The sequence below is a fragment of the Megalops cyprinoides genome, chromosome 9, assembly GCF_013368585.1.
Source record: "Megalops cyprinoides isolate fMegCyp1 chromosome 9, fMegCyp1.pri, whole genome shotgun sequence".
NCBI lineage: Eukaryota > Metazoa > Chordata > Actinopteri > Elopiformes > Megalopidae > Megalops > Megalops cyprinoides.
Genome location: NC_050591.1, coordinates 3,477,423 through 3,494,161, shown reverse-complemented (window position 1 = coordinate 3,494,161; position 16,739 = coordinate 3,477,423). Strand labels below are relative to the sequence as shown.

At 45.3% G+C, this 16,739-nt stretch overlaps 1 protein-coding gene across 3 annotated transcripts in view; it reads right to left on the bottom strand.

Moving 5' to 3' along the window:
• The window catches only part of bcas3 (BCAS3 microtubule associated cell migration factor), a 201,106-nt gene that overhangs the window by 173,684 nt on the left and 10,683 nt on the right, over positions 1-16,739 (bottom strand). For all 3 annotated transcript variants that reach the window (XM_036536602.1, XM_036536603.1, XM_036536604.1), the window contains exons 6-7: positions 12,736-12,817; positions 8,097-8,169 (exon numbers count right to left, since the gene is read on the bottom strand). In XM_036536602.1, coding sequence (XP_036392495.1) covers positions 8,097-8,169; positions 12,736-12,817 — 155 coding nt within the window. The remainder of the gene's footprint in view (positions 1-8,096; positions 8,170-12,735; positions 12,818-16,739) is intronic.

Genomic DNA, 16,739 nt, shown 5'->3' with positions numbered 1-16,739 from the left:
GTGTAGAGGGGGAAGAGATGGGAAATGCTTTAAAAGTGTAACTCTCTCCATCTGTGTTGGGAGAACAGAGCTGCTCTTCTGCACTCTGTAACCATCTGTAAACACATACCCCATTGCTCACTGTCTTGCAGGCCAAAAGAAGATTCTGACCGGTCACTCCTTCCTAATCTTGTCTGAAATGGGTCAGGATTTCAAACCGCCCCCCTGATCCTACAGCAGTTGAGCTCTTATTGATCAGCTGCTGTAGCAAGGGAAATAAATTGGTGCACAGAGGAAATGAGTCTGTTGGCGTCTGAGAAGGAGCGCAGACAATCCCATCACACAGAAACCCTCGCCCTTGCAATTCACGGCAGCTACTTCTCCTTTCCTGAGCACATTACGTACCAGCTGCGAAAGCTCATTAAAAACGCATTGAGGAGGATTTGGGATTCGTACATTTTTGTTTGGAGAAAAAGAGCCGTTTATCCTGAAGATTTTCAGTTTTTTCTCTGGGAGTTAAGGCCTGAGGAGACAACAGTGCAAAAGAGTACTCTTTAAACCATCACTGAGTAACAACAGCAACAGACCCGTGGCTCCACAGATCGCTCCCTCACATGACTGAAGAGCCCAGTGCCTCCGCTTTCCTCTTTTAGTATCAGTAAGCCTGTAATGCACGTCTGCATTAACAATCATCTAAATTGTTCCTTTCCTTTTTATGGTGGAAAAGATCTGGTTCCTCCATTCAAGATTCTGACAGATGCAAACAGCGGATGAAATATTGTGGGCAAACGGTTGAGAAAATTACAGTTTTTCAAAATATGTGCATATCAGTGAATCACAGCGCAGCCAAGACTTACAACTTAAACTTAAACTGTCCACAAAGTGTCAGGACCATGGAAACACTCTAGGGGCTAACTGAAACAAGCTGTGCCACTCTCAAACACGTGCTGCCTGATAGTTTTCAGTCCCAGGAATGGAGAGCCGCATTGTTTTTAATTTGTTATAATTTCTCCAATGAGCGGCCCCTGAGCAGGGAGGTGCTGATAGGAGAGGCAGCCTCTGCTTCCCCCCCCAGGCCAGAAGGCCTTTTACTCCCCCTGCTCTCCGACCCTCTTCTGGGGGAGCCACGGTTGTTAAACATGGTGACACAGCTGCTGCTCAGAGCTGTGACTCGGAGGACTGTGTTTTAGAACCATGGATGACACCAAACAGTGTTAATGTTGGAGCACACAGGACTTTGACCGGACGGCCCCTCCAGCTCCACAGTGACGCCAGCTGTCACAGGGAAGAAGTGCAAAAGGAAAATCCCACCCTGACTCCACCCGAGTCCCCATGCCACTACTCTTTCATTAAATGTCCAACACTTTCCCTGCTGGATTTAAACAAGGCTTATCAGCCAGACGCCTTGCCGGACAGAGACTGTGTGCTGGAGAAGGGGAGAAGAGATGGGGTTTACTTACTGAGAACCGGACTGGGGGGAGGAGAGGGGGGATTTTGATGATTGGTTACTGGATTGGGGAAGGAGATGGGGATTTTGGTGATTGGGTGGTGGACTCAGGGAAAGAAAGGGGGATTTTGGTGACTGGATAGAGGATTGGGGGTAAGAGAGGGGGAGGGTGGGTGTTTGATGCCTGGGTGCTGGATTGGGGTAAAGAGAGGGGACCTTCATCAATTCAGTATTGGATTGGAAGGGTGGGTGATTTGGTGCTGGCAGACTCCATACTGATTTTGGCACAGGAGCCCCTGTTGGAATGGGAAAAAAGTGAGCCATGTAAACAGCACACTCTTAGACAGTACATGCCAGCAGCTACCAGCTCAAACATCTCTCCCAAAACCAGGCCCTGGAGAGCAGATAAAAAGGTGGCAGAGGCTAAATGTATATCCAGGCAGTGTTTGGGAGCAGTGACACCCATCATAACACAAGCAGGGCATTGCCAGACAGAAAATCCAAACAGTACACAGACAAGCATTTATGGGATACATTAAACGCAGCCATTTTCATACACTGCGACAGTGCTTATAATTCAAGGGTTTCAGCAGTGTCATCAGATCATCTCATTTAAAGCTTTTTAGAGCAAATACAATACAAAATAGGCATTTCCAATCAGATGACTGGGGAAACGATGCCCTCCATTACAGAATTCATGACTCACATTTGGGTGTTTTTTCTTTGCTTTTTTAGGAATGAATAAATGGTTCTGTCTTAATGGAAGCAAAACTGGCTCAGTAGCAATACAATTTGCTCCAACTGAAAAAGTGAAGAGCAAGTTGAAAGCTTGGGTAAATTACAGTTATTATTATGAATCGCGTCTGAATGTCAGACCTGTGCATGTTAAGGTGCAACCAAGCGCCAATCCTCTGAGCCGACATAATAATTGCAACGATTGAGTTTTTGTTAATGTATCAATTACAAATGAATCAAACTGACCTTTGGCGGGGTATCACAGTGGGCCATTTGCTGGAGATAAGTTGTTTGATTAAGCAGCAGAAAGAGTAAATCGCAAAAATAATAAAATGTAAAATTATGCCTTTAATGCAATAGGCCGAACGAGGTCATCTGCTGTGAAAGCAGGTCCCAGATTTGAGCTCAAGCAGTAGCCATAACCTTTCAGAGGTCAGGCCTGTTGAATTCTGCATAAACCTCCCAGAATATTTGAGTTTCTCAACATTTCAGAGCACGGGAGGTACTGGTTACCTTGTTGCTGAACAGTCCACAACACACCTGCAAAATCGGTTTTTGCACAGACAACCAATAAAACGAGGCAAATTCCACTCAGGTTATCATCAAAGATAGTTACCAGAAACATCCTGCTATAAACAGAGCATTTAGGATTTTTACAAGTAGAGTTTAATCTTAATTTTAGAAACACTGGTTTACATGAGTTATTATGATTTTTGTTTCACTGCGGTGTTTTACGCTCTCGGACATCTGTTGTTTTAACTCTCACAACTGCAAGCGCTGCACATGTTGCACAGAACGGACATCTACCAAAAAAAAAAAAAAAAGAAAAAAACCCACGCTTCATGTGGTTTACTAAACGCAGAGTGAGTCCAAGAACGAATTTTTAAAAAATTACAAATGCATGAATTCATTTACAAGGGGGACGTCATCACGTTCAGATGGTAGCTAATATTTTACAAGCACTTTGAATATGAAGAGACAATTACGTGCTCTGAAAAAGGGAAAACGAATACAGGCTTACCAGAAACCCCAGGCCTGTTCGCCGGAGAGCCCAAATGCATGCCACGGTGTCTTTACCGGGTCCTGGGTAGCTACCCTCATAGCGACTGTGCTGTTTTCCACCGCAGTGGAAAAGCCTGCATGCTTTTATTTTTAAACTAAAATAAACAACCATTTCAGCTGATTCATTTTAAGTTCTGAAAGAGTTATTACATTTTAATAATTAAGTCTGGTGCATTAATAGGCACTAAAAAGATCTGTCAGTGGATGTTTGATAGATTTCTGGCACACAAGATCAATTAAACCCCTTCGAAATCACCTTTTATCACCTCGTTGTCGGGGGAGGTGGGGGGGGGGGGGGGGGGGGGGATGAGCAATTACAAATTACATACAAAAACATGCTCAGAATACGATCAACAATTCACAAGGAGGTATTAATCCATTCTCCTTGCTTATTTTAAAAGTTGATTCTGGCCAAGAATTCTAAACATTTAATGTTGTAAAAACGTGTTTAAAGTAAAAGGATAAACAAATCGAGAAACTAATTTTTGGCCCGCGATCAATCCCCAGACCTTGTGACATATTGATTTATAACCATTATTTCTAAGCAAGACAAAAAACACAGATGAAAACAATTACTCTATTTTTGTAGGCAACAAGTGAGGTGGGTGGTAACAGACATTTTTGAGAAAAAATATCCTGTCACAATATTCCAAGCCCCCCCCCCCTTCCTTTCTCCAGCTCTCTCCAAAACCCAAGCCTCAACACACAACAAACGCTGGCCACATCAGAGCCCCTGCGGCCTGAGGGTGCTCTTTGATTCCGGCAGGCCGTGGGCATGAGGGTAAAAGTTCAGCCGCAGCTCAGCGTCTGCAACGCTGCCAGAGACACAGAGCGGATGCTGCCATAACTTCCCCGTGGGGCGTGCTGGAAACACATTTCGAATCTTTTCTCTTTTTGACATTTTCTAATAATCTCTGTAGTTGTTTACAGCGTTTAATTACGCAGCCTAACACGAGAGATGTAGCCAGAGGCCACACTCTCCTCGTCCTTCACTGCACCCTCCAAACTCATGAATTGAAAGCAGAATGGTGAACATGCAATATTTATCACTAACCAATAGGCCATATGTTTTATGCATTTTTTTGTCATCATTGCAGTTGTTTTTATTTGCCAGCTTTCAGTCTGGGCAAATTGAGTGTGCAATGCATTGCATAAATCTGACTGTAGTCTCACTGTAAACACAGAAATATAAAAGTCTATTTTAACGTAATCACCTTAGGAAGCAGCTAAGGGGTTCTCCGTTATACTTTTAAGTCATCATCTATATACCTACATAAGAAATGCCCAATAACATTTTTCAAATTCATTCAGTACTTGATAACTGCAACAAAGACTATTATCAATCAATTAAATTTTCAAGAATAAATCATAAATGCAGTAATGAAATGTTTTATTGTAAAGCCTGTTTTCCCTTGCTGTAAATTGTTAGCTGTTTGTGTATTTCTCCTTCAGCAGAGCAATGGATTTCGACCACCTCCATAGATTGAAATGGGGTCTGGACCATTTCCAAGGGTTCAGGCTGTGAATGCAGACCCTACGCATGTTCTGAAGCGTCCAAAAGGAACATGCACTCCTGCTGTTAAAAAAGCATCACTTTTCAATCCCCATAATCTGGCTCCTCTTTAATACTGTGCGAGGATTGAGGATTTCCATTTAATACACTTTAGAAGGGATACCTCACATCTAATGTCTGACACTGCTGGAAATACAATGAAAAGGGAGGCTTAATGTCACAACAGGCTTTGGATAAGTCTCTCTTAAACTGTTTTGCTGGAGAGGTTTTGTTTTACTGTAATTAATGACCCGTCTTAACGAGACGGCAGGGTTTTATCTGGATAAGGACAATTAGGGACAGTTGTACAACAGCAGCGTTTATCAAGATCATGAATATTACAATCTTTTTTTTACCAGGAATTACTGATACATTATTGCCACTGTGCCTTCACAGTGAGGCCACTGCCATGATGTGATATTGTGTACCAGTGTGAAAGACACACGCCATCCAGTACAGTGAGGGTGAGTTAACATAGTACATGATTCTGGGGAAGCACCACATGGGATGGTGGGGGGCACCAGGCCAGGCCTGGACTTTAGGGGTCAGGGGGAAGGTATTGGCATTGCTGTGGATGGGGGTGGCACCCCAGCATGGACCCCAGACCACAAATGATCCCGTCAACATCAAAACGGTGCCTGGGTCCCTGCCATGGACGCTCTCCCACAGAGACCTTTCATAAACATGGGCTGTGTCCCAATACAAAGTCAGCTGCCTTAGAAGGCAGCATTTTTACTATTTTCACAATTTTGCAAACTTGCCCTTTGTAGGCATGTCCCAAACCGAAGTCATCATAAAATGCGCCCTTCTAAGGTGCATTATTTTAGTTAAATTTGAAGGCAGCATCTGATGTATCCTTCGCCAGTTAGGGTATCCCATAGGTCTTTGTGATTACCTCAAGCTTTTCAACCTCCATTAAATTAATGGCGGCTGAAAATACCACTGCGGTAGATGCGGTCGTAGCAGAGGAGCTCATTATAAATGTCTGTATACAGTGAACTCAATAATTTGTTGCAGTTATATCTAAAAAAATACACTGTAATTATTGAAGACACTGGAATAATGTAGTAATGTTTTTAAGCCTCGGTGAGCTTTCTGTGCACTAGCTAGCTAGCTTGCTAGTAATCACATTACTGTCCAATAGAACAAGCTAGCTATCTACCTAACGTAGCGGTAGTTTGGTTGTCCATCAAACAAAGGTGAAGCCTTTTACAGTTACTGAAATGCTTAACATGGTAATCTAATTAAACTGAAAAAAAGTAACTGATCTAGTGGCTTGTTATTCAGTTACACGAACGTTAAACTAATTTTCTCTCCAGGGATGCGAACGATCTATGACGTCATCCTGCCTTCAAAGTGTGTCCCGATTTCGTTGCCTTTTGAGGTTCATTTTCCGTTAGGATGCTACCTTACAAGGGAGATCACTTCTAAGGGTGCAGGCAGCAGGCAGCTGCCTGCTGTATTGGGACACAGCCATGGTCTCTGTTCACCCCAGTGCACCAGGGTCGCTCCCAGACTCTTTCCTGGGGCCCCTGCAGCAAAATCTGTTCCTACCATGTCATGCTTTTACTGGTCAGAACCCACAAATGGTTAAGCATCATCTCGTGGTTTTGTCCACGAGTCTTGTTGCAGCAAGAAAGTCAGTTTCTAAATATCCCACATTTGTATACCAGCATTAATTGGCACATTAATTAGCACGCTATTTAGTGAGGCTGTATTAAAAGGAAAGGGAAACGCTAACGCAGCCACAGCAACATGGAAACCCAAGCCCTGTGCAGATCCGCCTGCCGATTGGCTAGCCTCCCCTTGCCTGGCCTGGCCTGGCCCTGGCATTCTTTACTCATTTACAAACCCTGCTGGCTCCAACGCAAAGCATGAAGGGACACATATGTACTTTGTTGTCAGGAAAATCACTACATCCATACATTGTTAGGACTTAAGGCGTAATCCTTTCCATTGATGAAATGATGTTGAGTGCGCCTGGCCCAGGATTCTGCAAACACAAGAGCTGGCCTGTGCCGCTTCCTCCCTGGCTCTCCTTTAATTTGCAAATCTTGTAATCTAAGCCTAAAGCTGCCCAGGCCTGCCTCTAAACCAGTGGGCCCGGCACAAGCCAAAAACGCCTGTCTGCTCTCCATCTGTGTCACAACACCGTCCTTTTTGGTGGTTGACAAAAGCTGTTATTTCAGAATGATTACACGTTGAAAAAAACTGTGTGGGGACCTTAGCAAGTTTATGAACTAGCTGAATGGAAAAGAGGTTGTTTTTTTTTTTTGAGTTGGATATTTAGAAGGCGCTATGATGGGGATGGCGCGGCCGCTGCCATTCAGCCAAAGGTCAGGGCCCACGGTTTCTAACACAGGCGTGTTTTCCACATTAGCGTGAACGCCGGGGGGAGAATGTACCGCCAAGCTGTGTCTGACACCGTCAGAGTAGATGCGCTGCGTTCCCGCAGACCGCAAAGCGCAGCCATGCTCAGAGGGGCTGTGATGCCCATCGTGGGGGGGGTGGGGTCCCTCTCTCTCAGTAACACTAGTATGCCATCTTTGACACAATGTTTGATGTATCAGTGCAATGTGGGATGTATTCTGGAGCCTGAATGTAATTTTAGATTTCAAAAAATGTCAGTGTTTTTCTGAGTGTGAATGTCAGCGAGCCAGTCTCCCAGTGATGAGCACTCTGACTGCAAAGACTTGCAGAGAATTCAAAACTCCTCTCTAGGTTGTAATTCTGTGATAGACACTAGACAGTCTTACCTTCTTTGCATTCCTTAAGCCTTAACAACTAGATGAGTGGTGCTTTGGTTTTTAAACCAGAGTTTTATAGTATAGTTTTTTGGTATTTTGGTACTTTGGGGCTTTGGTGCTTAACCCTTTCGCGCGTACAGTCACACTGGTGTGATTAGCCGTTTAGCACGTATGGTCAAACCAGTGCAATTATAATACTAGATTGGAAAAATTCTAGCTAATGTTAGCTTTGAGGAGCCAGCAATTTAACGTTAAAAAGTATAGCAAATGCAGCAGTGAAAACTATGAGAAGCTTAATAACGCTAATGAAAACATAACGAACCATGTAATGTAACATGCACGCTACATAGCATAAAATAAGTTAGGTGCGAAGGGGTTAAACTGGCCAACTGGTCCCCTCCCCCTGCCATCTGTGTCCCAGTGAATTATTTTAAATCTAGTTTACAATGGCTTTTTCAACCACATTAAACCACCTGCCTGCTGGGGGAACACCTGTGAAAGAAAATATGGTCCCAAAGAGGAAAAGAGGAGAAGTGCCCGCCCATCATCTCATACAGGAAGGGATGCCACTCACCCCGAGGACCCGTTACCCTTGCACACGGCGAGAAGGGGTCGCTTCTCCATGAAGGCGTCTGTTTTCAGGGGACCTGTGGGGGTGTGGGGAGAGGCGGGAAACAGGGAGGGACATTGATGAGCGTGCTGCCTGAGAGGCCTCCCCTGCCTGCCTGCTGGCCTTGGCCTCGCTCTGACAGCTTGCTCCCCCGGGCACAAAGTTTGCCGACTACAACTGTTGCTCTGTAATCAAATTATGGTCCAGAAAAACATCCAGTGGAGTAGAATGAAAGGAGCAGAAATGGGAGGCCTCTTTCCTGTCAGCGCCAGGCTCATCTTGGTCCCAGCCACAGCGCCACACTCACTTTCTGACGCATGTTTAGGGGAGACTACAGCTAAAATACCAGCAAAGAGGGCACCAGAAGGGGGGCAGTGTTGCCTCTCTGCAAGATTTGTCCAACTCAAACCAGCTTTTTCCCCCAAGTGTGTGAGTGTGTGTGAGAGAGAGAGAGAGAGAGAGAGAGAGAGAGAAAGTGCATGTGTTTGTGTGTGAGTGAAAGTGTATGTTTGTGTGTATATATGTGGGAGAGAGAGAGCATGCGCATGCGTGTGTGTGTGTGTGTGTGTGTGTGTGTGTGTGTGCGCACATGTCAATGTGAGTGAGAGCAAGTTTGTGTGTGTGTGTGAGACAGAGAGAGTGTGTGTGAGAAGGAGAGTGTGAGAGAGAGAGAGAGAGTGTGTGTGCGTGAGTGTGTTTTGGGGGGGGGGGGGGTGATCATGTTGGATCAAGTTTACGGTCCCATTTTCTTCAAATTCCTCAATTTAAAACAAGTGTCCAATCGTATCCAGACAGAGGAAAATGCTGACCAAAGGAAGCATTGTAAGGCAGTAATTTAGCCAGCCGAGCTATGAGAGCTGTCAGCCAGAGGAATGCTGGCTCACTGCTGTGTGCTGTGAGTGTTTGTGCCCTTTGTCAATGCTTCAGAAACAAGCTCCTTCCGCCATCACAGCCCTGTCATCCAGCGCTGCAGCTAGTCACGATATGGCATTAAGGGGTAAAGGAGGTGGCCAGCGAGGGGAACAGCTGACACTTATTACAGTTTCACCCAATTAAGGAAATAAATGTCCTCTGCAGAGACCCGGAGAAAAATTAGCTCTGGACATAACTGATCCACAGCCTGAAAAATGCAAAATGCACTCCCTGAGAGTAAGCTGTGTGTGTGGATCTGCGTGCAAATGAGCGTGTGTGTGTGTGTGTGTGTGTGTGTGTGTATGCAGGTATGTGTGTGCATGTGAGAGTATTACCTTCCTTTACAGTACAATAGTTGCTTGCCCACAACCTCAGCATGCCTCTTGTCATCTGTTCCGCAGTGCCCTGAGAGATGTGCTTGTTGTCAGCGTCTTCATGCAAACACCAGAAACAATGACATTTCTGTGCAGACCTAACACTAAACGCCCACACCGCAGTTCAGCACTGAGCAGCACTAATGTGAAGCCTCAGAATATTTAAACTATAATGTGAGAACAGCAACCTCGTGTCACAAAGAAGGCATACACCCTGACTGTCAGTGTTTGTCCATTTATAAATCGGAGTAGTGGCAGCAGCAGTACCCTTAGTGACAGAGCAGCTGAGCACAGGTCACGAACTCTGCCCTGACCCAGAAATGGTTTTCTTCCTCTGGAAAAATAGTCAATTTCCCCTTTCTTCTAAGCAAGACCTCGCCCTATTAAAACCGACACCTATGTTGAGGGCTTTCCAAAGCAGCCCACTCTGAGATCCAACATGAAACAATGGTCCTTTTGGACCCTGCTGCAGTGGGCTCTGTTTACGCCCTGCGGATCGCCCTGCGCTCTTCGCCTGTGGCACAATCGCCCTTATTCTGCACAGAGATCGCTCCACTCATGTCCTGGGTCTCTGCTGCTCCTTATTACCAGCTTCCTCTTTCATCCCACTCCAGACGCCTTTCAATGTTGCCATTGTTCCACACCCAGATCTGCCAGAAAGACCACGCCAGACACAATGAACAACAGAAGACCAAGAAGAAGAAGAAAAAAAAAAGAGGCTGTTCTGAGGGAAATGCCACTCGCTGCACTTGACAGCGGTCCCTGCAGTGACAGTGAAGGCCAGCCTTTCTGAGGGCCACTCAGGATGGCGGATTTGGCAAGATGCGGGAGCGTGTGAGAGGCTAGCACCCACGTACTCCGGTCACCACCCTCTGAGCAGGATAAATGTGTGAGAGTGAGGGTGTCGCACGCCCCTGCAATCATGTGCACCCCCAGAAATGGCCTACGATCTATGCTGTCAGCATGTCCACCCACTCAAAACTCAAAACAAAGATGGGGGGTGCTTCGAACCCTCACCCAAGTGAGGATTAGAACCAGTTCCCCACAAGCTCCTCCTTCTTCTTCTTTGACACTATATTCTTCTTTGTCATCTTCTTCCTCTCCTTGTTTGACATCTCCTTTGTCATCTTATTATTCCTCTGTCATCTTCTTTTAATAAATACAATTAGGGGCAATCACAGGCAGGCTGGGGAGGCCACAGTGATGAAAGGGAGAGGGCCGCCCCTGTGTTAACCAGAGCGCTGGCCCGGCAAAGCCTCTCACCAGGGAGCAAGCCAGCTGAACCCCTGCCAACGCTAATCTTACAGGGCTGACTTTAATATATCGGGGTGGGACAGTGGGGGTCTGGCACAACCGATGCTCTGTTAAGAACCATGGGGCAGTCTTTAATTTCAGCATGATATACTGGAGAAAGAAAGAAAAGGAAAAACGGCAGCCAATGCAAAATAAATTGTGTCGTGTTTAACTTTGTGGTACAATTAAAGGGTTTTTATGCAGTGAGAACAGATTTTGGGGGAACATGATTTTCTGTTGTGTTGTAGAGGCATGTTCATTCCGCGTAGGTGCATTCATGACACTCTCTTGATCCAGGGTGCAAACTCATTTTGCTTGTAGATATTTCAATACAAGTGTGTGGGTGAAATCCCCAAGGTGCAAAGGGCCAGAGGTGGTACAGCTAACACGAACTAAAGGCTTTTAAGGAGTTGTTTGAGGTTGCCGTTTTGAACGGATCACAACGCAATCCAACTCAGCTACGGTGATCCTAGCCTAAGACTGGCACTGGAGTCTGAGTAGCTCTGTGCTGTCTGAAGGAAAGCATCACAGAAACACACAGGTGTGCCTGTGGCCCATGGTTACGTGACTGGTCCTGTCTCACCTGTTCCATGTCTACCTCCCTCTCTCCCTCCATTTCCATCCACCTCTCAGAAAACACCGAAAGACTGATCCTCTCTGGCAGAAATCAGAAAGAAAAGAATTCACACGCCCAATGAAGGTGGAGTAACATCTTCATTCTTCCAATTCAGGCTGCTCTTCTGTGTGTGATAGACATATGCAATGTTGCATCCTGTTGCTGGAGCAGTGACCATACATTCACAGGTATGTATGAGGGTGTGCAAGAATTCACAGGCTTGTATGAGGGAGTGCAAGTTTGTAGGTGAGTGTGCAGGCGCTCACAGGTTTATATGAGGGTGTGCAGGTTTATATGAGGGTTTGCAGGTTTATATGAGGGTGTGCAAGTTTATATGAGGGTTTGCAGGTTTGTATGAGGGTGTGCAGGCGTTCACAGGTTTATATGAAGGTGTGCAGGTTTGTATGAGGGTGTGCAGGTTTGTATGAGGTTGTGCAGGTTTGTATGAGGGTGTGCAGGTTTGTATGAGGGTGTGCAGGCATTCACAGATTTGCATGAGGGTGTGCAGATTTGTATGAGGGAGTACCGGTTTACAAGAGGGTGTGCAGGTTTGTATGTGGGTGTGCAGCTTTGAATGAGGGTGTCCAGGCATTCACAGGTTTATATGAGGGTGTGCAGGTTTGTATGAGGGAGTGCAGGCATTCACAGGTTTATATGTGGGTGTGCAAGTTTGTATGAGGGAGTGCAGGCATTCACAGGTTTGTATGAGGGAGTGCAGGTTTGTATGTGGGTGTGCAGGCATTCACAGGTTTATTTGAGGGTGTGCAGGCATTCACAGGTTTATATGTGGGTGTGCAGGTTTGTATGAGGGTGTGCAGGTTTGTATGAGAGAGTACAGGCATTCACAGGTTTGTATGAGGGAGTGCAGGTTTGTATGAGGGTGTGCAGGCATTCACAGGTTTATATGAGGGTGTGCAGGCATTCACAGGTTTATATGTGGGTGTGCAGGTTTGTATGAGGGTGTGCAGGTTTGTGTGAGAGAGTACAGGCATTCACAGCTTTATATGAGGGTGTGCAGGCATTCACAGGTTTGTATGAGGGTGTGCAGGTTTGTATGTGAGTTTGCAGGTTTGTATGAGGGTGTGCAGGCATTCACAGGTTTATATGAGGGTGTGCAGGCATTCACAGGTTTATATGAGGGTGTGCAGGCATTCACAGGTTTATATGAGGGTGTGCAGGTTTATATGAGGGTGTGCAGGTTTATATGAGGGTTTGCAGGTTTATATGAGGGTGTGCAGGTTTATATGAGGGTCTGCAGGTTTATATGAGGGTCTGCAGGTTTGTATGAGGGTGTGCAGGTTTGTATGAGGGTGTGCAGGTATTCACAGGTTTATATGAGGGTGTGCAGGTTTGTATGAGGGTGTGCAGGCATTCACAGGTTTGTATGAGGGTGTGCAGCAATACTCACTGATATGTGGAGCAGGCAGGATTCGAGCTGCTCGCACTGGGCCATGGCGCACTGAGAATAGCTCCTGGGCCTCTCCATTCAGCTGCAGACATAATCACGATCACATCATCAAAGAGGCTGTGCTCCAATCCAAGTGACAGTGAACAAAGACATTCTTCATGCGATGTCACATAAGTATATACTTGAGGACAGAAGGAAAGGGTGCCATTTAGGAATGCATTTGGGACTGGTTCCATCATGTTAGCTGTCATCATTCCAGTGCCTTAGCTAATGACAGATCAAGAGCAACTCAAAAAAACTACTACCAGCAAACCACGGAAAGAGAAGAAGCGGTGGCATCTGGAAATCATGTCACAATCATAATTCTAACAATTTTAATGCTACAAACACAACTCTGTGTTTAGCCTAGTTCAGAAATTTTACACACTTTTATTTTGTTGATACTGTCAGACATTTTAACCGCATGGGTAAGATAATATAGCAGACTAGTTATGTGTCTCAATTTTCTCATCCACCAAGTTAAATGTTTACTTAGCTTAACAGTGTATTGGACTGCAGTACTCATGGGTAGATAAACACTATTCTGAAAGCGGACTCATTCATACAGTAAAATTCAACACCATCTGTGGTAAATTTGGTTAAATGGGGAGTTTTTCAGTGGTGGGTTGAATGGAACTCTCATAAAATTGATGGAGGCCTGCACAAACATGCACCCTATAGTCTCAGACTCAAGGAATCCTGGGATATCTGAGCAACTTGAGGGGTACATGCATGTACATTTGGCTGAAGGGAGCAGCTCAGGGCAAAAGAAAGCTATTCATTCTTGATGTAGACACCTTTGACCATAAAAGTCAGCACCATTTTCAGAGTGAAAGCTTTGATCAAGAGGGCAAAAAAAAAAAAAAAAAAACAAATCCGAAGAGACACACAGACGTGTAATCAGACAGACCTGTACACAGAGGCGCATCATCAGAGACACACACACACACAGATGCACCATCAGAGACAGATAAACTCTAATTACTAGAGACTACTGCATATTCATAAACTTAAGCAAAAGATGCAGTCACTGCACCCCATCCAGGAAGCATATCAGTGGATGGTACACTTGTGGAGTGGGGACTATGGCAGACAGCTAACTAGGTATCGCAGTAACAACAAAGATTTTTTAACATTTTTTTGGCTAGTAAATCAGGCAGCCATGTTGCGTTTTCTTTGTAAGATCGCTGCTGCATCATGTATTTGCCTTCAGCTTCTGAGCGGGACAGACAGATTTCACTGCCATGACTGAATATAGTGTGTTCTGTGCCACACAAGGCAACACATGTAAGATGCACTGCACAATCAGAGCCACGGTTAGGGCAGCACACTTCCCCCATCCTCATTACCTGATCTCCCCAGCTCAACCCCTATACTGCCCGCCCATGGGCCAAAGCTTCACCTCCTTCCTTAATATCACAGACTCCACCCCTCTTTCCAAACACCCTTGTCACCCTGTCTGGTTTGAGTTTAAATAAAGGGTGAACGAAGCTACGGAGCAGATTTCAGAACAAAACATTAGAAAGCCCTTCAAAAAAGGCCTTTCCTTTAAAAGCTTAAACTGTTTGTCATAGAACCAAACAAAACACTGCTTTAGATAATAGTGGCAGTGCAGAGGCCTTTAACTGAATCAGAAAGCCAAACGCTCTGTGTGTGAGAGAAAACGGTTAGAGAAACAAAACACACCACACACAGAGTGCTGTTTCGCAGGAGTATCTGTGTGCCGCAGAATAATAGAAATGCCTTCAGTGGCACTACTGGGAGAACTCAGAATTCCCTGAATGATAAAAACTGTTTAAATATTAAAAGGAGCCATTTCAAACATCTCATCACTGCAGACGTGGTGGTTGGGGGGCAGGGGGGCATTTTAAGATTGTGTGCATAACCTGAGCCCTCAGGACCTTCACTGCCTCCGCTTCGTATAGGAAGCCAAAAGTGCGACCACAGGAAGCCCCGCACTCAACCGCACATAATCAGCTCAACTTCCTGAGGCACTCTGAAGCAGTGAACCCCAAGATAACGGGGGGGTGAACCCACCTTGGAGCGCATTTCGAGAAGCACCACATAAAGGACAACTAAAAGGATAAAATGCATCCTATAAAAAAGGGGCTGCTCTTTTTGATAATAAGCTTCAGGCTTCACGGGTTACCAGTTCAGCAAACCCTTAGTAGGAGCTGGCCATAATCAATACAGACATACTTCTAATTACCCACATTCCTGGAGGCAGAGAGCTCCATAATGCGATGATATAATTATCAATGTTCCTGATAAACTTCCTGTGGTGGGGACACAGAGGAGGACCGAAGAGGTCAAGGGAACAATGTGGGGAGAGACAAAGAGAGGCCTGTTTGTGCTGCAAGAAGAACGGTCCCTTCCAGCTGCGTGGAGCAGGCTTCCCATGGCGGAGACCAAGCCGCACATTAAAAGCAGCTGAGAGGAATAAAACGGAGAGGCTCGCAGCACAAACCCTCACTCTCCCTGTGAAAAATAACAACACAGCCCGGCTGCGTACCATTCTTCTTATGGGTCACTCCTCTGTGTGGAGTCATGGCACAACTGTGCATCTGCAGCACCTCTCCCAGGAGCTGAAGCTCAGTGTGTTCAGTCACAGGACACATTGGTACAGGATGTCGAGGTGTTCGGGCCGAGGTATCGGTGTAATGGCTGCTTCGGTGAAATCCACTTTTGTTCTGAGGGCTCTGCTCTCTCTTTTTTGTGTGTTAAATTACATGGAGCGTGCGTTATCACATTACGGCCCGTAAGCCCCCGTGTTTTAAGCGGATCAGCACCTCCAAGGATCATCGCTCTTTCGCACAATCAGTAGCCTTTTCAAAGTGGCGGATTAAAAGCAGTGTTTTTACCAGAAGTGGTCGGCACAGATTTTTATGGCCACGGAAAAAGGGGAGATTACCGATATAAAATGGAGCCGGGGATCAGAGCACAGAGCCCTGGCTCCCGGGAAACAGAGGCGATTAAATGGCACATCAGAACAATGGGGAGGGTATGGGATTGTGAGGCCGCCGTTAATGCCTCCACTGACGCGCATTACCTCTCTGCAACATCTCATCACTCCAATATATTAAATTGATTTGGTGTTATTCAGAGGTTTTATCCCGATCCCGGGATAGGTGCTGTTGTGATTTTCACGCAGGAAGGCGTTGGCTGGAGACTCGGAGCATTCGCGACTGACCAGCCAGCCCGCCCACGCACTCTCACGCAAATCAAAAACCGGAGCAATGGCTAAAGCACGGATTATTGTTACCGCGATTATGATTCTTGGAAAGCAAAAAAAAAAAAAAAAACGGGAAATGAACCAAGCGACATTACTGACAATGCAAACAGAGGAACATTGACCGTATCAAACGGTATCACCTTTAACCCTTTGTCTGCCTTACATCCATTTTTCCCCCAATACTGCTTGACTCTTTGGCTCAGGTGTAAATGGACGTCTCAGAATCTGGCACTACTCTGCAATAGGGCTGGGGGATTTGGACCAAAAATCATATCTCGGTATTTTAGGCTGAATGAGGATACACAATATATATTTCGGTATTTTCTACGAAGTGGGCTAAATGTTCAGTTGTAAGTCAAAGCCACATGTGGGATGTCACAAGCACTTTTATTCAAACAGACTGTGATCAAAATAAAATGCAAAGACAGGGTTTCTTTCCCTGTTTGAAAATATATAGTTGCAAAACATGTAAATGAAAAATTATATAAAATAAATAGCCTATATAAAAGAAAAATAGGTCTATCTCTGAGAATGCTCCCTCAGCTGTTTTCAACAACAATAACAGACTGATTAAAACAGTACAATTACAGGTTTTCCTCTCTTGCTTAACAAAACACACAGCTGTAGGAATAACAATAAAAATGTAAACAGAACAAACAATAACAACAGGCCTACCCTGTTTGAAAATATACAGCTGCACAATATATCAACATGTAAATGAAAAAATATATAA